We start from the raw sequence: 26,666 nt of genomic DNA, 5'->3' as shown, positions 1-26,666 counted from the left end.
AACACAACCACACAGTCCCTGGGCAGAGAAAATCCCTAACCCAGCCAGGAATTGAACCCGAGACCCCCGTGATTCAGAGGCACCGACGGTAGCCACTAGACCACAAGCTGCGGACTCTACTTGACGAAGATACATTCCACTACTCACATAGCGAAAGAATAATATATGTGACTGAGTACGTTAATTTGTACTTTCACTTGATGTTTATGTTGCTCACAGTACAACATAATGTAAAATTTACAAAGATCATGCATACTTCATTAGAGAAATGCAGTGAGTTTCTTCTAAATGAATTTTGTATTGTGTAGTTCAGTCTTAACTCATACTAAAAATTTCACTATGCTAAAATGTTCACATTTGAATTGCTACAGGTGTGTAAGACAAAAATTAAAGTTGCAAACAAAAAAGAGTGTGAGTAGTTTGCTTTTATACACCAGAAGAAATTATGCACTGCCACAATGCACTCTATCTGCCAACAGCCCTCCACTCCTTACCCACCACCTCATTCCTTGTACAATTCAGCAACCATGTTCTTACAAGAACTATGTCTCCTTTAATGGGAAGATAAATTTCCACAATACTGGCATGGGAACCTGCGTGGCACCCTTATACGACAACGTTTTTTAGGGACATCTAGAGGAAATCTTAAAAGTCACCCAAGATCCTAAATCCTGTGTATGATTCAGAATCACTGATGATGCCTTCATGATCTGGACTCTGCACTCAGACCATCATTCCTCCACAGCCTCAACCCCTTCTCTATGGTAGACACTGTACCACTTTCACCTCTACAGCGGCATTCCATTAATCTGTATCCACAGTGGTCTCCTGTTCCCCTTTTCTCTTACACCCCATCACCTCTTCTCCTCCCACCCCACTTCTCCATTCCATTGTGTGCCACACAAAACTATCCTTGCCTACAAAGAACAGGTTCGCTAGTGCCCCATTCCTGCCCTGCTCTCTTGACAAATCTCCTTCCCAGCCTTGAACTGCCCATTTCACAACCCCTCCCTTCCCCAGTCTTCCTTTTTGTTTCTCTCATCTATTCCACTTGTTTTGTGCCTTATCCCAACTGGGCTGCAGCATCAGAGCACTGTAACTGGCTGGGACCATATAGACGTATGGGTTAGTCCAGTTTGGAAAAGGGAACTGTCTGAAATTGTAGCATCAGTTTCAGTTTCATTTAAGTGGACGCTGACTGTTGTATTTATCAACAATACATCGATGGAAAAAAATTGCAACACCAAAAAATAATTAAAGTAGAGTACAGAAATTTTGTGAATACATTTGTCTAGGTAACAATGTAATGAAAACAATAGTTGCCTCTCACCATATAGTGGAGATGCTGAGTCGCAGAAAAGCACACCGAAAAGACTGTCGGAAAGTTATCTTTTGGCTAACGACATCTTTGTCAAAAATAGATTACACACACACACACTCACACTCACACTCACACTCTATTTTTGACAAAGGCCTTGTTGGCTGAAAGGTAACTTTCCGACAGTCTTTTTGGAGTGCCCTCTGTGACTCAGCATCTCCACTATATGGTGAGTAGCAACTATCCTTTTCATTATATTGTTACATTCAATCCTGAATTTTCCATTGTTTGAATTTTTCTATGTAGCATATTTAAGGGATTACATTGCAAGATCACGTGTTAATGTAACCACAAGGTCAGTCACTGCAAATGTGAAAATCTGCTACATTAATAACCAGTGTAACCACCAGAATGTCGGATGCACGTATGAAAATGTGCATGCACTATGTTGTATAGGCAGTGATTGTCAGTTTGTGGGATGGAGTTTCATGTCTGTTGCAGATGATGCTAGAGTTGTCATCTGATGATGTCCTGTATGTGCTCGATTGGAGACAGATCTGGTGATCAAGAACCCCATGGCAACATGTCGACACACTGTAGAGCTTGTTGGATTACAACAGCAGTATGTGTGCAAGCATTATCTTTGGAACACACCCTCTAGAATATTGTTCATGAATTGTGGCACAACACAACCAAGAGAGTTCTGCTGTCATACGAAATGGCAGCCAAGACGATAACTCCAGGTGTAGGTCCAGTGTGTCTAGCATGCAGACATGTTGCAGGTCCTCAACTGGACTCCTCCCAATCAACATGTGGTCATAACTGGCACCAAGGCCGAACCAGCTTTCATCAAGAAACACAACAGATTTCCACCCTGCCCTCAAATATACTCTCACTTAACACCACTGAAGTCACGAATGGTTGTCATTTGGGGTTAGCGGAATGCTCGCTACACGACATCTGGCTCAGAGCTGCCCCTGAAGTAACCCATTTTTAATAGTTAATTGTGTCACTGTGGAGCCAACTGCCGATCACATTGTTGCTGCAGATGCAGTATGATGCAACAGAGCCCCAAGTTGAACATGATAGTCTTTTGTCTTAGTAGTGCCACGTGGCCATCCAGAGCCCTGTCTTCTTGCGACCATACTTTCCCGTGACCACCGCTGCCAGTAATTATGTATGTGACTAGATTCCTGCAAAATCTTTCTACAATATCACAGAAAGAACATCCTGCTTCTCATAGCCCTATTTCACGACCTCTTTCAAACTCGGTGATGTCTTGATGATGGCATCTTTGTCACCTTAAAGCATTCTTGACTAATGATAACTTACTAAGTCCAATTACCATGGTAAGTAACACTCACCAACGTTACAGCGTGTATTTAAAGCAAACCTGATTTTCATCCCCATAGGGGTGCTACTAGCACCAATCTTATGCAAATGGTGCGAAATTTGAGCGGACATCATCTTTCAGATGTAGAAACACATCTACCAACTATTGTTTATGTCACACTACTACTTCTTGGTGCTGCAATTTTTTTCCATCAGTGTACAATGCATAGTTACCTTTACTTCTTCTGTCATTTGTATTTAACCTTGTATTTGGCATTGCTGTAAGTGAAACAGGAAACTATACCCAAGACACTTGAAGAACATGGGTTTTTGAAGTAATCAAATAATGAAGAAAGTACTTGGGGTATACATCAAATCAGTTGCACCCATCATCAACTAGTTCAGGGATAATTAGGGATGTAGTGCTGTCATGGAATTGTGCAGTGAGAGAGAGAGAGAGAGAGAGAGAGAGAGAGAGAGAGAGAGAGAGAGAGAGAGTTCATATAAATAACTGCTGCGCTGCCTTGCAGAGATGGAACAAACATTTCACACTAACATGTGGCTATCATTCATCAGAAATACATCACATTGAAACACTATAAAAAATGAGAAAATAGTAATAATCAAGAATATGCTGCACAAAGATTGATGGAATAGATGGGATTGGGCAGATTAAAATCTCGACGGACGAGTTGTTAACACATAGTATTTCAAAGATCCTACTACAGCCATCAAATAATATACCAAGTATAGATCCTAATACAATTGAAGAGACAGGAATATGTACGCAACATTACTTTGTATTAAAATACAATATCATTAAACCAAAGATACTGTGCATATTCTTTCAGTTATATGTAGGGTATTAGTACACCACTAGGATCAAAATAAATGAATGAATAAATAAATAAAATAAAAAATTAAAGAACCTTCACTAACATTTTTGCTCTTCAGGTTACAATGGAAGTTATTTAATGTCTGTTACCCACGCACATTCATTATTAACAGATATGCGTAAACACTCCTTCATTCTTACACTGTTCTGGTTACTATTTTCTAATTTTACTGATGGAATGGTCTAATACAATGGTACATGTAAAATGACTTTGGTATAGAAAGATTTTTTTGCCTATTCATAGCATTACTTTTGGCTCTGTACCACTCTTTAGTTTTTGCAAACATTATTTGTGTGCACGCCAAAGGAACACTGTACTGCATGCAGGTCATATGGTATTTATTTTCGAAGTATGGCCCTATTTTGTACTGCTATGGCAGAGTCAGTTGGTGTGCTCAAGGTCCACCTCGCACTTTATATGTTTTTATGACTGATGGCTTACATATGCAGTTACTGTCGAGTCCATTTTCCATTCTATAGGGCTTTATGATGGATAGGTTACATACCCAGCTACTTTTACACAATCTGATGATGCCGCAAAAGCGTTAAACCCATCACTGGTATTAAATAATTTCACAACCGGGACTGTTTTCATTCTAAAACTTTTCTACACATTTGTGATAAGGCATAATTTTGTCATATCGTTCATGGTGTACTATAACATACATGAAACACAAACATATTGACAAATTTCCTCTCTTGAGCTATTACCTAACTCCCATGTATCAGATTTACTTGTGAATGGGGCAATTAATAACAAAAATAATGAATAAAAATATTTTTTGAAATACCAAACGATTATATTTTTTTTACATTTATGACATGTTAGTACTACCGCACTACAGAAATATAAAATTACATAAATAGTGATTTTGGACAACACATTTTTTCCACTGCAGTTTTACTTTGAACTATCTTACATAGAATTTGATTTTGTACTGGAACATCTGAGAATGAAACAATTTGTCTCAAAGCCTAGGTAAAGATTAAGTATCCTCAAACTGAAGAATGGTGTAAACACTTCGGTGATTTCCTAAGCAGGGCCCTACTGGGGGCTGCATGCCCTTGCCTTCCTCTATCCTTCAAATTGACTTGCCAAGTCAATTACACTGACACCCAGCCTCTATCAAAAGTTGTAAGAAGACAGCTCGCAGTTCTTTCAACATGAAAATCTGCCTGCCCATTCAGTTTGTTAGTAGTGTACAATAAGGTATATGAAACATGCCCACACCCATATATTTCCTACCTTGAGGTATTGCCTACATCTCATGTTAGGCAGTTTCTTGCCAAAAGCATGTGATTGTCCTGTACCAGCCAACTTATTCACTACACTTCATCCTACGTGACTTTATTGCTTCTGCAGTTAAAATCAGTGCTGAAAGGACATCATTTCAACACTAATGATGATATTATGGGGTTACTTATCACCAACATGGGAAAAAAAACTTTCCAGGTTACATGGAAAGGCAGGACCATCATTGTGACAAGTGTGTGAATATACTGATCACCATATTTTACGGACTATAAGACGCACTTTTTCTTCGAAAAATTGGCTCCAAAACTCAGGTCCATCTTATACTTGAAATTAATATAAAAATGTCCCTTGTTTGATTTAAAATTCCCGCCAGTCTTAAAAATGGCCATATACTCAATGCCACAGGAAACCTCTCTCTCTGGTAACATTGGATTCAAAAGGCAGCAGCAGTGCACAAATGTGACGAACACAAGTTGCAGGGATTCAAAAGCTTGCTAACACTGTCTCCCTCCCACACTGACGTCAAAAACCGAGAACACTGTCTAGCCTACGATGTATAATTGCGATATACGGTGCCAGCGAAATTGAATTGAAAGTGATTTGTGTTTTTGGCAACAGTACAATATTTTTGTTAGTAGCTAGTTTTGTAATGGAAAAAAATAAAAGGTATTCATACGAAGCAGGTTATAAATTGAAAGTAATAGCATATGGAGAAGAACATGGAAACACTGCAGCCGAGCAGCATTTCAGTCCTCCACCAACAGAAAAAAAATCATTCACAATTGGCAGGCTAGTAGAGAAGAACTGACCAGAAAAAAAAGAGGAAGACTGAAGGTGCAAATAGAGGACTGAACGCAAAATTGCCAAGAAGATGATGCATTTTAATGGATTCAAGGACACCATCAAAGTGGCACTGGAATTAATACAAAAACGATTCAAATACACGTTTGTAAGCCAGTGCTATAGTGGTAGTTGACACACTTTAAGGGTGAAGTTAGTTGATGCTACAGGTTTATGAAGCATTATGGGCTTCATATGTGAACCAAAACAAAATATTTCAGAAACTGCCACAAGAACATGAAGAGAAAATATTATCTTTCCATTGGTTTATTATTCAACATCGAAAGAAAACCGGTGTGCAGCTAAGCCAAATGGCGAATATGGACAAAATTCCTCTGAAATTTGATGTGCCAAGTAACAGAACTGTTTCTATGAAAGATGCTAAAATTGTAACTATAAAAACAAGTGGACATGACAAAATGCACTACACTGTTGCCCTTTCATGCTGCACTGACAGCAGTAAACTTAATCCAATGATCATTTTCAAGTGCAAAACAATGCCAAAACCTGAAATACTGCCAGCGGTGGCGTTCACATACATGAATAGGGTTGTATGGACGAGGCTCATAAGAAATTATGAGTTAACAGAGTGTGGGAGAGAAGAGTTCTCTTCATATGCTACATCAGTTTAACAGTCACTTGAAAAAATCTGTGGAACAGAAATAGAGGCAGGGAAATACAGAGCTTGCTATTATTCTGGGAGGACTTATTTTACAATTGAAGCCTTAATAAATAAGCCATTTCATGTGTATATGAGACAAGCATGGAACAAGTGGATGATAGATGAAAAATAAGCATGGAACAAGTGGATGATAGATGAAAAATAAGCTTTTGGTCAACAAGGCTTACATCAAAAACAAACACACACACGACCAGCCTCTGTTGGCCGAAGCCAGACTAGCAGCAGTAGCAGTGTATGATAGGACAGGCAACTGGGTGGGTTAAGGAGGAGGCTGGGGCAGAGGGGAGGGGGAGAGATAGCAGGGTAGGGGTGGATGACATTAAAGTGCTGCTGGGGACTGTGTACGGATGAACTGGATAGAGGGTAGGGCAGCTAAGTGCAGTCGGGACATTAGACAGAAGGCGGAGGAGGCAGGGGGGGGGGGGGGGGGGGAGATAGCAGAAAAGGGCAGAAGCAAAAAGACAGGGTGCATTGATGGAATAGAAGGCCGGGCAATGCTAGAATGTGAACAGGGAAGGTCTAGATGGGTGAGGACAATGACCAACAAAGGTTGAGATCAGGAGGGTTATAGAAACCTAAGATATATTGCAGGGAGAGTTCCCATCTGCACAATTCAGGAAAGCTGGTGTTGTTGGGAAGGATCCATATTAAGGCACAGGATGTGAAGCAGTCACTGAAATGAGGAACATAGTGTTGAGAAGTGTGGTCAGCAACAGGATGGTACAGTTATTTCTTGGCCAGAGTTTGTCGGTGGCCATTCATGCAGACAGACAGCTTGTTTGTTGTCATACCCACATAGAACGCAGCACAGTTGTTGTAGATTAGCTTGTAGATCACATGTCTGGTTTCACAGGTAGCTCTGTCTTTGATGAGATAGGTGATGGTTGTGACCAGACTGGAGTAATAGGTGGTGGAAGGATGTATGGGACAGGTATTGCATCTAGGTCTATTACAGTGATATGAGCCATGAGGCAAGGTGTTAGGAGCAGGGACTGCTTAGGCATGGGCGAGGATATTATGTAGGTTGGATGGACGGCAGAATATCACTGTCGGTGGGAGGGAAGAACAGTGGACAGGGTATTTCTCGTTTCAGAGCATGACAAGATGTAGTCAAAACCCTGACGGAGAATAATTCAGTTGCTCCAGTCCTGGGTGGTACAGAGTTATGAGGGGAATGCTCATCTGTGGCCAGATGGTGGAACTTTGGGACATGGTGGGTGGCTAGAAAAATAAGGTATGGGAGATTTGTTTTTGTAGAAGGTTGGGAGGGTAATTAGAGTCTGTGCAGGCCTCCGTGAGACCCTCGGTGTAGTTTGAGACAAACCACTCATCACTGCAGATGCATTGGCCATGGGTGGCTACGCTGTATGGAAGGGACTTCTTGGTATGGAACAGGTGGCAGCTGTTGAAGTGGAGAAATTGCTGGTGGTTGGTAGGTCTGATATGGACAGAGATACTGATGCAGCCATCTTTGAGGTGGAGGTCAACATCTAGGAAGGTGGCTCGTTGGGTTGAGTAGGACCCAGTGAAGCCAATGTGGAATAAGGTGTTGAGATTTTGGAGGAATGTGGATACGGTGTCCTCACCTTCTGTCCAGATCATGAAGATGTCTTCAATGAATCTGAAACAGGTGAGGGGTTTAGGATTCTGGGCATTTAGGAAGGATTCCTCTAGATAGCCGATGAACAGGTTGTCACAGGACGGTGCCATGCGGATGCCCACAGCCATACCCCAGATTTGTTTGTAGGTAATGCCTTCAATGGAAAAGTAATTGTAGGTGAAGATATATTTTGATCATGGTGACTAAGAAGGAGGTTGTTGGTTTGGAATCCATCGGGTGTTGGAAAACGTAATGTCTAATAGAGGTAAGTCCATGGGCATTAGGTATGTTACTATAAAGTAAGATTGCATCAACTGTGACGAGCAGGCACCATGTGGTAAACAAACAGGAACTGTGGAGAGTCAGTGGACGAAATGGTTGGTATCTTTTATATAGGAAGGTAGGTACAGGTAACAGGCTGAAGGTGTTGGTCTATGACAGCAGAGATTCTCTCAGTGGGGGCACAGAAACTGGCCATAATGGGGCATCCTAAGTGGTTGGGTTTATGGACTCTACGAAGCATGTAGAAGGTAGGAGTGCAGAGAGTGGTAGGTGTAAGGAGAGAGATGGACCCCGGGGGAGAGGTTCTAGGATGTGCTTAAAGATTTGAGGAGAGATCCTGCGGTATTTCTGGAATGGGGTCACTGTGGAAGGATTAGTAGGTGGATGTATCTGACAGCTGGTGGAGTCCTTCTGCCAGGTAATCTTTGCGATTCAAATCATCAGGGGTGGAGCCTATGTCTGCAAGTATGATTATAAGGCGGGATGAGTTTTTAGGTGAAGGACTGCAGTTTTTTCTGTGGATGTAAGGTTTGTTTGCTTGTTGAGGCATTTGGGAAATGATTGCGGGGCAAGGCTTGAGGTCAAGAAATTCTGCAAAGTTAACAGGGCGTAATTTGTGGGCAGTGGGGATGGTTCACGGTTGGATGGGGGAATGAACTGAGTCAGGCAGTGTTCAACATTGGTCTTTGGTTGAGCCTGATTGATAGGGTTGGTGGCGAAAAAGTATTTCCACTGTAAGGAGTGGGAGAAGGAGAGAAGGTCTTTAACAAGTTCTGCACGATTGAATTTGGGGGTGGGGCAAAAGGTGAGATCTTTGGAATGGACTGATATTTCTGTGAGGCTAAGGCTTTTGGAGGAAAGACTCATGACAGTGTCGGGTCTGTTTAAGTTCCAGGTTATGTGTGGTGGTGGGATGGAGTTTTGGAGGATTTGGTAAATGTAGTAGGTCTGTCAGACAAGGTTTGTCAGCTATGAGGGGATGCGTGTGAAGTTTGGAAGCTGTTGTAGAGGTGGTGGACAATTGTACTCCAAGTGGAGAGTAGGATGTAAGCAGGGTGGAGAGTTTTTAGTGGTGGCATTGTACATGTCGCTCTAGTTCTTGGAAGGCAAGAATTTCAATGTGTGTTAGGGGTTCCACGTATTTAAGATTGCACAGCAGGAGAATATGGATAGAGAGAAGGTATTGCAAGGTGGTTTGGGCTTGACTGATAAGGTTTTGCAGGACTATGTTAGTGAGGGCTAAGGATGTGCGGACTCTGAACCGATGGAGGTCATTGTTACATTCCTTCCCAGATTTTCCATTGTTTCATTTTGCCTGGTTTTTTTCCATCCTAAACGACTGCTGTTTTCCTTTGTTTCTATTTTTTAATGCATTACTATACTCTACATCCGTCCTTTTTCTTCTTTCCTGTGTTTCTCTTGTCACATTACAAACCACACTGCATGCTCTGCTTAAGAACTGCACTTATCAACCATCTAGGTCGCGCGAAACAGACAGCTGCAAGACGACGACATCGTTGGTGCATGTACCACATTATCTCTGCTGATATCATTAATCCTATATCCTCAAATTGATCACTGTCCGTGCTTCACTCTTCCACATTTTCGCATGTAATTTCCTGCATCTTACCTGTGCCACACGATCTTATATCTCATCCCACCAATACCTCCTCAACCCCCACTTCTTCGTTCAGTCCCAGTTCACACCTACTAATTTCACTTATTGCAGTCACATTTGCCGTCCCCCTTATTCACAGTTATCCACCCTCAGACCTACAACCCATAGTAAAATTTTTTTCCTATTAATTTTTTTTTTTTTGTCTCATTGTGACTTCATGCCAATCTAGTAGGTTTTTGCCTTCCACTATCATTATACTTCCATAAATGTCATCTTGTTTGCTCTTATTTGATCCTTTTCGTGATTTTTCCTATGTTCTGCATTTTTGCAAAATGTTTTGGATGTAATTCTATGTTATTTACATAGTTTTTTGCGTTTTTCCACCACCATGGATCCTTGCTTCCTTCACCTGCATTCTTATCCCTACCCAAACCAATCCCAGATAGTGTTCCTGTGTTGTTGCTTGGTTCATGGAATCCCCCTAAATGGCCTTACCATCAAATTACCCATCTCCGGCTGCCTTCCTTCCTTCCACAATGAACTCCATCTGTTCCGATACCACCAATACTTAAACCTCACCAAGATAGTGCTGCAAAACCATACACTCAAGTCCAAACCACCTTGCAATACCTTCTCTCTATCCATAAAATTCTCTTCTTATGCAATCCCACATACCTGGAATTCATAACACACACTGAAACTCTTGCCCTCCAGGAACGAGAGAAACGTGCTCAATGCCACCTCAAAAAACTCTCCACCCTGCTCACATTCTACTCCCGCCTTGGAGTACCTCTGTCCACCACCTCTAGAACAACCTCCAAACCTCCTCAATGTGATTGGGAGCTCCAGCGTTAGGCAGGTGATGGAGCCCCTTAGGGAAATAGCAGAAAGGTCGGGGAAGTAGGCCAGTGTTCACTCTCTCTGCTTGCCTGGGGGGGGGGGGGGGGGGGGCCTCATCCGAGATGTAGAGGAGGCCCTGTCGGCAGCAATAGAGAGCACTGGGTGCACCCGACTGCAAATTGTTGCTCATGTCAGTACCAATGACTCCTGCCATCTGGGATCAGAGGTCATCCTCAGTTCGTACAGGCGGTTAGCAGAGTTGGTGAAGGCAGAAAGCCTTACTCGCAGGGTGGAATCTGAGCTAACTGTTTGCAGTATCGTTCCCAGAACCGATCGCGGTCTTCTGGTTTGGAGCCAAGTGGAAGGCTTAAACCAGAGGCTCAGACGATTCTGCAGAGATCTGGGGTGCAAATTTCTCGACCTCCGCTATCGGGTGGAGAAATGTAGGGTCCCCCTGAATAGGTCAGGTGTGCACTACACGCAGGAAGCGGCTACAAGGGTAACTGAGTACGTGTGGAGTGCACATGCGGATTTTTTAGGTTAGAGAATTCCCTCCCTAGGCCCAACAAGATGCCTCCTGAGACGAGACAAGGTAGTAGTAGGCAAAACAAGGTGGTAGTAGGCAAAACGCAACAGGGAATAACAATACTAATGTGGTAATAGTAAACTGCAAGAGTGTCTATAGAAAGGTCCCAGAACTGCTCTCATTAATAAATGGTCACAACGCCCACATAGTACTACGGACAGAAAGTTGGCTGAAACCAGATGTAAACAGTAATGAAATTCTAAACTCAGATTGGAATGTATACCGCAGAGACAGGCTGGACAGTGAAGGGAGAGGCGTGTTTATAGTGATAAAAAGTGCAATAGTATCAAAGGAAATTGACGGAGATCCGAAATGTGAAATAATTTGGGTGAAGGTCGTGGTTAAAGCAGGCTCAAACATGGTAATTGGATGATCAGCAGCTGTTGTGGCAGAGCACCTTAAGGAAAATTTGGAAAATATTTCGAGTAGATTTCACGACCGTGTTATAGTTCTGGGTGGAGATTTTAATTTGCCAGATATAGACTGGGAGACTCAAATGTTTATAACGGGTGGCAGGGACAAAGAATCCAGTGAAATACTTTTAGGTGCATTTTCTGAAAACTACCTTGAGCAGTTAAACAGAGAACCGACTCGTGGCAATAACATATTAGACCTTCTGGTGACAAACAGACCCAAACTATTTGAAACAGTTAACGCAGAACAGGGAATAAGCGATCATAAAGCGGTTACTGCATCGATGATTTCAGCCGTAAATAGAAATATTAAAAAAGGTAGGAAGATTTTTCTGTTTAGCATAAGTGACAAAAAGCAGATTTCAGAGTACTTGATGGCTCAACACAAAAGTTTTGTCTCAAGTACAGACAGTGTCGAGGATCAGTGGACACAGTTCAAAACCATCGTACATATGCATTAGATGAGTATGTGCCAAGCAAGATCGTAAGAGATGGAAAAGAGCCACCGTGGTACAACAACTGAGTTAGAAAACTGCTGCGAAAGCAAAGGGAACTTCACAGCAAACATAATCGTAGCCAAAGCTTTGCAGACAAACAAAAATTATGCGAAGCGAAATGTAGTGTGAGGAGAGCTATGCGAGAGGCATTCAATGAATTCGAAAGTAAAGTTCTATGTACTGACTTGGCAGAAAATCCTAAGAAATGTTGGTCTTACGTCAAAGCAGTTAGTGGATCAAAACAAAATGTCCAGACACTCTGTGACCAGTATGGCACTGAAACAGAGGATGACAGACTAAAGGCCGAAATATTAAATGACTTTTTCCAAAGCTGTTTCACAGAGCAAGACTGCACTGTAGTTCCTTCTCTAGATTGTTGCACAGATGACAAAATGGTAGATATCTAAATATATGACAGAGGGATAGAAAAACAATTAAAATCACTCAAAAGAGGAAAGGCCGCTGGAGCTGATGGGATATCAGTTCGATTTTACACAGAGTACGCAAAGGAACTTGCCCCACTTCTTGTAGTGGTGTACCGTAGGTCTCTAGAAGAGCGTAGCGTTCCAAAGAATTGGAAAAGGGCACAGGTCATCCCCATTTTCAAGAAGGGATGTCAAACAGATGTGCAGAAACTATAGACCTATATATCTAACGTTGATCAGTTGTAGAATTTTGGAACACATATTATGTTCGAGTATAATGACTTTTCTGGAGACTAGAAATCTACTCTGTAGGAATCAACATGGGTTTTGAAAAAGATGATCGTATGAAACCCAGCTCGTGCTATTCGTCCATGAGACTCAGAGGGCCATAGACACGGGTTCCCAGGTAGATGCCGGGTTTCTTGACTTCCCCAAGGTGTTCTATGCCGTTCCCCACAGTCTTTTAATGAACAAAGTAAGAGCATATGGACTATCAAACCAATTGTGTGATTGGATTGAAGAGTTCCTAGATAACAGAACACAGCATGTCATTCTCAATGGAGAGAAGTCTTCAGAAGTAAGAGTGATTTTAGGTGTGCCGCAGGGGAGTGTCGTAGGACCTTTGCTATTCACAACATACATAAATACCTTGTGGATGACATCGGAAGTTCACTGAGGCTTTTTGCAGATGATGCTGTAGTATATTGAGAGGTTGTAACAACGGAAAATTGTACTGAAATGCAGGAGGATCTGCAACGAATTGACGCATGGTGCAGGGAATGGCAATTCAATCTCAATGTAGACAAGTGTAATGTGCTGCGAATACACAGAAAGAAAGCTCCTTTATCATTTAGCTACAATATAGCAGGTCAGCAACTGGAAGCAGTTAATTCCATAAATTATCTCGGAGTAGGCATTAGGAGTGATTTAAAATGGAATGATCATATAAAGTTGATCGTCAGTAAAGCAGATGCCAGACTGAGATTCATTGGAAGAATCCTAAGGAAATGCAATCTGAAAGCAGAGGAACTAAGTAACAGTACACTTGTTCACCCACTGCTTGAATGTTGCTCACCAGTGTGGGATCCATACCAGATAGGGCTGATAGACGAGATAGTGAAGATCCAACTGACAGCAGCGCGCTTCGTTACGGGATCATTTAGTAATCACAAAAGCGTTACGGAGATGATAGATAAACTCCAGTGGAAGACCCTGCAGGAGAGACGCTCAGCAGCTCGGTATGGGCTTTTGTTGAAGTTTCGAGAACATACCTTCACTGAGGAGTCAAGCAGTATATTGCTCCCTCCTACGTATATCTCGCGAAGAGACCATGACGATAAAATCAGAGAGATTAGAGCCCACACAGATGCATACCAACAATCTTTCTTTCCACGAACAATACGAGACTGGAATAGGAGGGAGAACCAATAGAGGTACTCAAAGTACCCTCCGCCACACACTGTCAGGTGGCCTGCGGAGTATGGATGTAGATGTAGATGTAGATGCAGATGTACCCTCATAGCTGACAAACCCACAAACCCTGTCTCTCAGACCTACTAGATTTACCCCATCCTCCAAAACTCCCTCCCACCATCACACAGAATCCACACCCTAAACAGACCCAAAACACAGTCGTGGACCTTTCCTCAAAAAACCTTAGCGCTGCAGAAACATCAGTCCTTCCCAAAGGCCTCACCTTTTGCCCCACCCCAAAATTCAATCATGCAGAACTTGTTAAAGACCTTCTCTCCTTCTCCCACTCCCTACAGTGGAAATACTTTTTCACCATCAACCCAATAAATCAGACTCAACCAAAGACCAATGTTGAACCCTGTCTGTCTTAGTTCACTCCTCCATCCAAGCGTGGTTCACCGCCACTGTCTACAAATTACCCTCTGTTAACTTTCCAGAATGCCTTAACCTCGAGCCTTGCCTCACCATCATTACCCAAATCACTCAACATGCAAACAAACCTTACATCTGCAGAAAGAAACCTTACATCTGCAGAAAGAACCACAGTCCACCACCCAAAACCTTATCCCGACCTTATAAACGTACCTGCTGACAAACACTCCACCACTGTTGTTCTGATCACAAGGATTACCTGGCAGAAGGAATCCCCCAGTTATCAGATACAGCAACCTACCAACCTTCCCACAGTGACCCAATTCCAGAAATCCACCAGGATCTCTCCTCAAATCCTTAAGCACATCTAACACCTTATCCCACATTCAGTTCACCTGGTCCAACTCAACCCAACCAACCAACCACCTTCCTAGATGTTGACCTCCACCTCACCTCAAAGATGGCTGCATCAGTATCTCTGTCCATATTAAACCTATCAACCACCAGTAAGACGTCCACTTCAACAGCTGCCACCCGTTTCATACCAAGAAGTCCCTTGCATACAGCCATCCATGACCATCGCATCTATATTTACAAGCAGTCCCTCTCGAGATATACTGAGGGTCTCACTGAGGCCTTTGCAGACTGTAATTACCCTTTCAACCTTGTACAAAAACTAATCTCCCGTGCCTTATCTTTCCAGTCACCCACCAACATCCAAAGTTCCACCATCTGCCCACAGATGAGCATACCCCTTGTAACTCTGTACCACCCAGGACTGGAGCAACTTAATTACATTATCCGCCAGGGTTTTGACTACCTCTCGTCATGCTCTGAAATGAGAAAAGTCCTCTGCCCACTGTTCTTCCCCCCACCCCCCTTGCCCCCACGGTGGTATTCCACTCGTCCACCCAACCTATGCAATATCCTCATCCATCCCTATACAACCCCTGCTCCCAACCCCTTGCCTAGTGCCTCATATCCCTGTAATAGATCTAGATGCAAGACATGTCTCATACATCCTTCCACCACCACTATCTCCAGTCCATTCACAAACATCACCTATCTCAAAGACAGGGCTACCTATGAAACCAGACATATGATCTACAAGCTAAGGTGCAACCACTGTGGTGCATTCTATGTGAGCTTGACAACCAACAAGCTGTCAGTCCGCTTGAATGGCCACCGAGAAACTGTGGCCAATAAACAACTGGACCACCCTGTTGCTGAGCATGCCACCCAACACAAAGTTCTTCGTTTCCATGACTGCTCCACATCCTGTGCCATAATGTGGATTCTTCCCACCAACACCAGCTTTTCTGAATTGTGCAGATGAGAACTCTCCTTGCAATATATCTTATGTTTCCATAACCCTCCTGGCCTCAACCTCCGTTAGTCTTTGTCCTCACCCATCTAGCCCTGTCCCTATTCCCATTCCAGCACTACACAACCCTCTATTCCCCCAACATACCCAATCTTTTTGCTTCTCCCCTTTTCGCTATCCGCCCTCTCTCCCTCACTTTCTGTCTAACCTCTCAACTGCACCTAGCTGCCCTACCCTCTCTCCAGCTCATCACTGCACGCTCCAGCAGCACTCTACTGTCACTCACCCCTACCGTGCTCTCCAAACCCCTCCCCGCCCCAGCCTCCTCCTTACCCCCACTCAGTTGCCTCTCCCATCATGTGCTGCTGCTGCTCCTCATAGTCTGGCTTCATGTGTGTGTGAGTTGCATTTGCTTGCTTGCTTGTGTGTGTGTGTGTGTGTGTGTGTGTGTGTGTGTGTCAGTGTGTGTGTATTTTTGACAAAGGCCTTGCTCACCTTTTGTGACAGTCTTTCTGTTGTGCCTATCTGTAACTCAGCATCTACGCTATATGGTCTACAATGAAACAAGTGTGTTAGTAGATAAAACAGTCATGGTGTAGAATGAGGGAAGGCATTATTGTTAAATCTTCCAAGAAGTGCCACAAGTAACACTCTCAACAGCAGTGAAGACCACCTTATATATGAAGAGGACAACGATGATGATGATGAGGAGGAGGAGGAGGAAAAAGAAGAACAAGAACAACAACAAGTATAAGTCCAGATAATGATTTTTAGGGATTTTACAGGTCAGTTCAGTTTCATAAACTAAGGGTTTTTTTTTGTCTGGCTTTGCAATTTAATAATAAAAATGGTAAAAATGTTATTTAAAAAAAAATTGCTTAAAAATTGAAGTGTGTCTATTAGCCTGTAAGATATGTTGCATTGAAAAAGACCAGTACTGAATATCTACGTTGAGTAAAAATACATTATTAAAAATGGTTAGTAATATTTCTGGTCAAACTTTGTAGTTATTTACCATTTGTTGTTGTAGATCAGGGGTCTCCAAACTACGGCCCGCAGGCCGAAACCGGCCCGCAAGGGCCAGCAAACCGGCCCGTGAGGGCCAGCAAACTGGCCCGCCTTAGCTGGCCGGACAACCCCGGTATCCGGCCCGCCAAATATTTGAGGTGGTACCTATACTGTCAACAATTGATTTTCGAGGCCTATCGTGACCAATACACTGCGACATTGGCTCTGGTACTCGCTACAAGACTACATAACTAAACTTATTGTTGCGCCGCTTGAAATAACAATGCATTGACATACTCTACCTCTGTTACATCTTGCAGTAATAGTGTTGCTAACAATGATTTTGAGACTTCGTTAACTTTGCAGGACGCTTTCGTGAAGAATGTGCAGTGACATACTTTTTTGTCGGTGAAATTCACCAGAATAAAATACGCCAGAATTTCGGTCAGGTACGTCCACCAATCAAAATTATCTAATTAAATAAAAATCGTAGTTCGTTTCAGTGCTAGCTATTCCCACAACCTTAGATTTTTGCGATTTCATCTTTCCTTTAGCCTTACATTACGGTGATCATGGAGTGCTAGGGTGCTTTAATCCCACTAGGTAGATCTTGGCCCTTATGACTTCGTGGAGGAGTCAATGTGGCCCGCGGACTAAAAAGTTTGGAGACCGCTGTTGTAGATCATTGAACTACATCTACATTGATACTCCGCAAGCCACCCAACGGTGTGTGGCGGAGTATTGCTGAACTGTGGCTAATCCACACACTTTAAAACCTACAATTTTCAGTGGTGACTGACAGATGGGTTTTCTATTAATCAAGTTGGCTGTGTGAGCTAAAAGATGGAGAGTCACACATGCCAAACAACCAAGATCTAGACATGAACACATGCACTGATATTGTGCTTCTTTACGATTCTGTGCCTGACTGTCGTGCCAATAGGCATTACAAGATCTTGCAAGATCCAACTCTCATGACACTCCAGACTATTTTATGCACTATAACAATGTACAGTCACTCTTCCTACTGAACTTTCTTCAACTTATTCACGAGTGCTAATTGTAATAGCTGTTACTGTATTTCTTGACTTGCTCTTAGAATGTTTCACTTGAATACAGAACAAATATGAAAAATGTCATGCGAATGAAATAGTCAGTCTATTTTTTTATCCCATTACACAAATCTGTGGGAAATAATCTTACAATACCAACTGTTTTTACAGCTTTTTATTCAAAATTAGGATATTAATTTCTGCTCAGTACAAAACTGGTATATACCAAGTTCCAATAGTACATTTAGTGAAAACTGCCAAATTGAGAATGTATCTTTAATTACTGGCAAACATCAGAGAAACCGGAACAGCAGCACATCTGTCTAACACAATTATTACCAAATAATGATTATGTGGTTTCAGAATGTGGTTGCTTAAACTACAAACAATGGTTGCTTAAACTACAAACAATGAACAATCATCTGTCGCTTGAAAACTCACCTCAACTACTTTTTGTTTTGCTTCTGATAATGTAAAAAATACATCTCTGTCAACAGTGAGGAGTAACAGACAGGCCTGACAGTCTTCTGCTAGGTATGACACATGACCATGCAGAAAACCACTAGAAAGAAGAAAAACAAGGGAACACTATAAATGTACTGAAAACAAAAGATCAAAATTAATTTATGTTACATAACAATTTATTTTCACACTTCTATAAAAAATACAAGGTTTCATTCCTTTTCCCTCGTTTTTGTCTATGCCAATCACACTTTGGTCCCTAATCTTTCTGAAAGACGCTTGAACTTGCTGTAATATCTCAATGGAAAGTACAACATTCAGATTCTGACATATGTTCCTTTTACCTACAATGGTAAAAGATGAATAGGAAAAAACAGCAGAAAGTAAAGTTGTATACAAGATTACTCAGGGAGACACGTAGAAACTATAAAAATTAGTAATGGATGGTAGTTAATGTCGTTCACATGTTTCCTTCTCGTCTCCTCCAGTTAAAAGAAGGGTTAAAAAGTTTTTGGAAGCTTGACTGCTAATGATCATGTGGTCTATTTTCAATAAAACTCTTCTGGGCACACAACTGTATTAACATAGTTTACTGAGTGATACCGCAAGTGGCATTCATTATGGTGGTGTTATCACACCTAGTACATATGAAATACTTTCCTACTAGTATACACCACCCTAATGAGCTCCACTGCAACAGTGGCCAAAACATTTATCTATAAAAGAACTTGATGGTGTGGTCACGCAAACTTGGAAATGTTTATTCCAATTGGCAAAGGTCTTGGAAGCCTGTGCTCATCTACGTACTTCTCATGCGCTTACTTTCCCACTAAATAAATTATGTGAAGCCATATCAAACAGTTCAGTTTAGCAACACAAATATAGATATAGAAGTGCAGCACATAAAAAAATGAAGAATTTAATTAATGGTCAAATACACTGCTTTACAAACAAGTGAAGCACCCAGAAGACATAGCCAGATGCCAATGCAACTTAATACACTTATACACAATTGGCTAGTATGTAAATGAATAGACAGGTAATTCTCTCTGACAAGGACAAAGGCCTCCAAACTACAATAGCACTGTTTGTGTTTTGTGTGGTTACCAGGCCTGGTAAGATATATAAGAGGAGTGAACAGCGTCAGATGTTGAGCATCACTGTGAAGGATGAAGAGGTCCCATGTAATCATCTCAGAGAGCGTCATTAGCACCTGACCGAGTTTAAAACGGGCCTTATAGTGGTTGTGCATTTGGCCTGCTGGTTGAATCTTGCAATATCCAGACTTGTGGGGCATTTGGCTCAGTGTTGGACTGCATGGGAACACAAGGGCAGGCATATATCGTCGTCAAAGGTCTAGGTGACGATGTCTGACCAAGCACAACGTGATCCAGCGGCAAACCCGTGAAGACTATTTACAACACATCCACTGGTAAAGCTTGAAGAGTCACACATCATAACCCCTTCACATGTGTGCCTGTCACCCGAGAACAAGTAATGAACTTCCTACAACATTCAGTGTCATCCTGCACCACTGATCAGAAGGTAGCAGGAGCTGGACTAGGGAATATGCCACGCACAAGACCAGCCCTTACTGCAGACCGATGAGTGACAGAGCAGCTGAGAATAGCTGGAGGGTCAGTGCAATGTGTACTGAATTAGTGTGCAGCTGATACATATTTGCTGCAGGTTGCTTAGCTTGTGTATGTAATTATACTATGTTAAAATTTTAAAATTGTATCAATGCTTGGGATATGGAATATAGGTTCACAACCTTGACATATTTTACCAACATTGGAGTTACAAAGGTGGGATGTATGGCCACAGTTTTCAAAAGGTTTACTGCTAAATTTTTCCCTATCACTCTGCTTTCAACTTGCTGTTGAATAAATGTGAAACTACTCTTTCCCATTTCTCTTTCAGTCCTGACAAGCACATCAAATCTTCTAATGGGATCACACATTTGTTAAAATTAAGGAAGTTGTGCAATTCTTCTATAACAAAATATTCCTCTAGCAAAGGGGCCTCAAAAATACAGCCCACAGGGTACGTCCACCACATGTAGGAATTTAATCCTGCGGAAATAACAAGCATATCAGCAGAAGTGCGCTGCCTGCAGATGTGACTTCCTAGTTGTGTTTTCTGTGTTATTTCAAGTTTCTTTTCTTTCAATAACGTGTGCAATATGTCCACTGAAACTGAGTGATAAAAATGGATAGTGAGTGTCGTATCTTCAGTACAATGTGCGAGCTGTGAAATATTTTGTTTAGAGAAAGCCAACAAACCAATGTGCACTATCTGTATCAAAGTCGTGGCTGATCTTGAGGAACAACGTATTTGTTACCACAACAACAAAAAAGAATGGTGCACAGCTTGATAAATTCAAGGATAAGACACATGAACAAACTCTAAACATTAAAACATTAACTGTTTTCACAAAATTTTTTTAGAAAACTTGTTCACGAAAGTGAAGCCATTATGAAAGAAAGTTTACAAAGTGTCAATGAAGTCCTCAAACCAGGAACACCATCTACTGATGGTAATTATTAAGAGGTGCATTTTAATTACTGCTTAAGAACTGTTTCCTGACAAAACTGAAAAATGTACAGGAGTAACTCTTTCACCAAATACAGTGATGGCTTGAGCTGAAGATATTGCTTGTCATTTATCGAATGTTACAAGGTAAAGCATGTAAATTTACTTGGTCCCAATACTCATGGATGAATCTACAGACATCTCTGATACTGCTCAAACCCTTTTTTCTTTAAAGTTATTAATATAGACTTCAAAGTTACTGAAGAACTAGCAGATCTGGTTTTGGATGGTACAAAAACAAGTCAGGATATTTTTCAAGTGGTACAATAACTTTTGCTGGAAAGTACAACCTTCCTCTTTCTTGGTTGAAATACGTTACACCAGATGACGAAGAAATGTGTGTGGCAAATATGCAGGTTTTGTTGGAACACTAAACTCAATTTAAGGCCAGTGGAATTATCAAATCCTTGACAGTACACTACCTTCTGCATCAGGAAGTACTCTGTGGATATGTCTTGTGTGATGTAGCTTGCAATTTCTATTGCCAATTGCATCTGGTATCATCAACCCAAACTGCATCAATTCAAATCTTTTCCAGATGAGGTTGAATGTTTGTCAAGTGATCTCCCTCCCCACTTGGCAGTAAGACATTTAACCTTTGGTAAAATTTTGTGAAGTTTCTTTTCTTTGGGAACAAAAATTTAAATATTTTTCGATAAGAAACACAATTCTTTCAAAGTCCTGCCAGAGAGAGAATGGCCAGGGAAACTAGCTTCTCATCTGATATTGCTCTAAATTTTAATGAACTGAATAAAAACTCCTGGGGGAGGAAAATATTTGTGACCTTCATACACATCACAGCTTTCATACAAGAATGGACGCTTTTTGAACACACATCAGACAGATATTTCTCACATTTTGCCAATTGCCAGTGACTGAAGGGTGAAATGGTTCAAATTTTGCACTCTTATTTGCAATGAAATTTCTTGGTGATATGAAGGAAGTTCTTTTCCAGGTTCTTAGATTTAGATTCTAATTCCATGTAGAAGTGGCAGATGTTCATGCAGCACTGCAAATGCAAGTCGCTTATCTACAAGCTGATGACAAAATAAAGGACAAGATTACTTCTCCCATAATATATTAAAATTCTTCTTACAGCAATATCATGAAATGTAGAGATTGCTACACACCATATAGAGGAGATGCTGAGTCCCAGACAGATGCATTGAAAGAGACTGTTAAACACATGAGCTTTTGGCCAAGTGGCCTCCTAACGTATAAAACACACATGCATTCACATAAGCACAACTTACACATGCATGAGCACTGCCTCTGGCTGCTGAGGCCAGAGACAGTGGTCATGTGAGAGAGAGTTGTGCTTGCATGAACATGTGTGTTTTTTACATCAGAAGGTCTTTTGGCCAAGAGCTTACATGAGTAGCAGTCTTTTTGCTATGCCAGTTTGCAACTCAACAACTTCTCTATCGTTTTAATAACATTTCCGTTATTCCATCCTGGATTTTCTGTTGTTTAAAATTATTCTTAGCAGCGCAAACATTCACACAAAGAAAATTGCTTACATAAGCAATCAGCAAAAAGTTTCTACATTCTCAAATGCTAACAGAGAGAGAGAGAGAGAGAGAGAGAGAGAGAGAGAGGGGGGGGGGGGGGGAGGGGGGAGAGGGGGAGGGGGGAGGGGGGGAGGGGGGAGGGGGGGAGGGGGAGGGGGAGAGGGGAGGGGGAGAGGGGTAGGGAGAGAGAGGGGGAGAGAGAGAGAGAGAGAGAGAGAGAGAGAGAGAGAGAGAGCACTAGCTTTTATGTTGTGGACAATATTGGGAACATGTCCTTTTTTTCTGTCATCTTTTAGGCAATCACAGCTGTGATCACAGTTTTTTGAAGTAGCCAAATACCATTCTTTTGAGTCAGACAGACACACTGTAGGTTAAAGCACCTTCATAGACACATCTGAGATCTTACTTTCTCACAGTGCAGTTGGTTTCTTATTTGTAATTCGTACTTATGATATGTTTACTAAAATTGCATATAAAACATAAAGAAGTTCCAATAACATCCAAATACACAGTGTCAGCTTTTGATATTATATTAGTATTCCAGACTGAATTTTCTAAATTTATGATAAGAGGTACATATTCATTACTCTTAATCTGCTAAACTAATAATGGAACATGTTTTGAAACGAAGTAACTTTCTGTCATGAAGAGAGCTTTAATTTGATATGCACATCTCTTACTGGACCATAACACATCATGTACCTGTTACAACTAGCATTTCAAACTGTTCATTAGTCGGTTCAGTGGCATTCAATCGGTATGCACACAATTGGATTGATCGTGTGTATCCAGTGTCGTGCCACTTTGACTTGTGATTCTGTCAGTGAATCAAGTCTGGCTGGACACACCACTCGAGCAAATAGAGCTTATGCTGTCTGGGCACTATCGAACACATGCCAAGTGGCCCAACACCTCTTCCCATACTGGCAGGTGCACTTGTTTATGTGAATTCTGTCAGAGCTCAGAGTGTTGTACTATCTATGTACCCCACAGATTATACATTGACAACTATCTTATCAGCTCATCAGCATGCAGCTCAATGCTGACGTGTTTTTAAAGCAGATCTCTTTACTTTGCTCATGATCTTCACAGTTAAGTAAAGATCCATTCTCAAACACTCAGCACTGTATTATAGCGCTTAATGGTGGTCACTAATATTCAGTGTTTATAGTTACGGAAGTTAGGTAGCACTAACCAGTCACTAATTAAGAAACCACAGGTTCATCCACATCCAACTTACATTAATTGGGTCCCTGGAGCCCCTCTAAGTCACCTGTAGTGGCAGCCGAAATTTGAAAGATGAGCTACGAAGTTTATCCTCTTGCTTATACACCTATTGTTCCAATTTTTTGTATCCCACTGAAGACATCCTAATATTTTTATATACATTAGATGTTTAATTCTGAGTATGGTGTCTAAGTCATAAGAACAAAGAAAATCAGTCACTTTACCAAACATCAAATGTAACTCCATCAAAATTTAATTCACACACTCAGAAATTTTCTCTCCCATGCACAAAATTTCCAGTAACTAAGAGATCAAAAGTGACATTAAATAACTCATAACCATTTATATGGTAATAGACTGGTCTCTCAGTGCTCTGGTATTTTGGGGGTGCACTAAGAGATTGAGTCAGTATGCACACACTGACAAATGTTAGGCTTATAGTTGAAACATTCTTTCAAACATGTAGTGGAATGGCCATACAATAATTAGGTTAACAGTGAAAGGAGGAGAGAAATTCGATGAATAAAGCACACAATTTTAGGCCAGTAAAAATTGAGTCCGACGGCTAATACTCAAAAGTCATTACTTTAAGAAATATAATATAATATACACCTAATGATGCTGCTGTGACAATATAAGTAATCCTTTGTCTAAATAAATGCACCCCTGAACTAGAAAAACTAGTTCACTACTGCAAGATGTTGACGGCAAGCATGGTACGTCTCATCCACCAACACGCCAGAGCAACTGTGTGAAATGATAACTTCACTCATTGAGGGAAACCAATTCATTAGACTTCTTTGTGTAACTGTGCAGAGAAGATCAGTGCCTCCCTTGTAATAAAATATTCAATCAGCAAAATTGCTCTGTAATTACATTTACAGGTCAGTTCATCTTAGCTTATAACACAACCATGACATGAAATACGAATTTACTTGGTTACTATTGAAAGAGGGACTAAATTTTGATGTTACGAGTGTAAAGAAGATTTTTGAAGTGATCATTACAGGAGATGAAAACACACTGACAGAAGTAGAAATGATGTCTAACGAAAAGTTGGTGGAATAGAGGAAAGTGATTAAGTTTTCAGTGATGGTTTATAATTAAGTTCAGAATATTAACTACATAAAATTGAACTTTGAACCTCAGCTTTTTAGGATTGTTATAACTGCTCTCACAATTAGAATATAAAAAATCTGGCTGTAGTTTGCACTACATAGATCTTCCTATACAAAATCAGGGACTCCTGACACTGGGAGATGTTAATCATAATCATAATCATAATAATCATCATCAGCAGCAGCAGCAGCTGTGGCAGCAGCCACCACTGTTTCGCATCCAATGCTGGATAAAGGCCTCCACTAGACTCCTCTTCAGCAATATGCATCTATGTTGTTCCTGCATCTTTTAAACGTCATGTACCCATTGCCTTTTCTTAGACCTTGGAATCCTGTAAAGCACTTCTCTGGTCCCTGTACCATCCACTTGCACAGCTAATATCTCATCTACCTCAGTTTCACATTCTTCATGACTGAAATTATATCCGCCACTTCAATCTGATCCCTGATCCATTTGTCTGTTTACTTGACTCTCCTACTAACTTCCAACACACATCACTTTTGGTTTTAGAATAGTTTTCCCCATAGTAGTCCATATCTTAACAGCCATTAGTGAAATGGGGTGACTCAGGCACACTGGTGATTTATTTTTGAAGACTGTATTTAGCTCACTAAAAGAACTTTTAATCATTTATACTCTTCTGATTTCTTCCTTTTCTGTCCATCCAGTCATTTTCAACTGCCTACACAGAATAAAAAATATCTGACTCTTTGACTTAATTATTAATTTGTACTATTTGCATACAATATGTTGTATATATATTACTTCATTCACTTGTAATTGATTTTCATGCCTACCATTAAATTGCTTTATTAAGCTCTATTTGTTGTTAAAGTTTATCTGCACGAGAGTCAAACAGTGCAACATCACCATTAAAACAAAAGCTGCTTACATAAATTCCACTGTCATATTCCTTAATGCTGTGCTTCCTTGCATTCTGTTGAGTTTTACAGCACAATATTTTGACCACTGACTCAGTCGTCATTGTCTTGTGCAGTGAGTTTTGCTGTTATGAGTATTCACTGCCTGGACTCCAACCAGATGGAACTATTGTTGTTCTCTCAACACTATTAATAGCCGAGTTAAATTCCTGGCACCCAATACACCCTTTAATGCTTATTTTATTTTTAAGGGCCTGCACTGATATTCCTTGAAACACAAATTCTCTCATGTGGATGTGGTGGCCAGTGACTTTTGAATAAGGGTAAACTGAATGCCAGACCCCAAGAGTTATTTAAATTGAAACTGCCACCTTTGTTTATTAGGTTTTTTGATGTCTATTTCGATAGACTCGTTAACTATACTATCCCAGAAATTGTGTTTGCACCATGATACTGGTCTAGTCATATTTCATTTCATGATTTTATCTGAGGCACAGCATAAAATGACAACATCTTTGCAGGATGCTGGGAAGCACACTATTAATGAATCACACCAAGTCTACAGCTTGAAATGGATGTTTGAGGTGATCTTTTAGTTTTGTAAATGACAAACAAAAACTGTGAATAAAGTTCTGTTTGTTACTGTTATGCACAGAAACAACAATACAAGGTTGATGCATTAAAGTATCCTGCTGCCTTAATGAATCAGTGTCGCCATCTTCACTCTGGGCAAAACAATATGTGGCTGCCAAGACTCTCACCACAAATGCTCACAAAAGAGCAACTGACAAAGTGACCTATTCAGTTGAGCTGCTGCTTTTATTCTAGTGGCTAGTGACATCATTCCTATGGCATCAGGCAAGCCCTATGTCAGATTTACAACATGTCTAATGAGTCAATTAAGGATTATGTACATTTAAATTATGTTGATGACTAATTACACACAATTCAGTGCACCCATATCACATTGGGAGACTATCACAAATTTCCAGTTTTATCCCATACAGATTGCATTCATAATATACTGACCAAACCACAATGAAAGGCGTTACAAAGCCT

The 26,666-nt window shown here is 41.0% G+C and overlaps 1 protein-coding gene across 1 annotated transcript in view; it reads right to left on the bottom strand.

The window, feature by feature from the left end:
* Positions 1 to 26,666, bottom strand: part of LOC124615501 (vacuolar fusion protein MON1 homolog A) — a 106,561-nt gene that overhangs the window by 25,315 nt on the left and 54,580 nt on the right. Inside the window, exon 6 of the mRNA XM_047143451.1 lies at positions 18,254 to 18,374. Coding sequence (XP_046999407.1) covers positions 18,254 to 18,374 — 121 coding nt within the window. The remainder of the gene's footprint in view (positions 1 to 18,253; positions 18,375 to 26,666) is intronic.

Source organism: Schistocerca americana, chromosome 5, assembly GCF_021461395.2.
Source record: "Schistocerca americana isolate TAMUIC-IGC-003095 chromosome 5, iqSchAmer2.1, whole genome shotgun sequence".
Lineage (NCBI taxonomy): Eukaryota > Metazoa > Arthropoda > Insecta > Orthoptera > Acrididae > Schistocerca > Schistocerca americana.
Note: the sequence above shows the minus strand (reverse complement) of the source record. Positions and strands in the feature narration are given on the sequence as shown.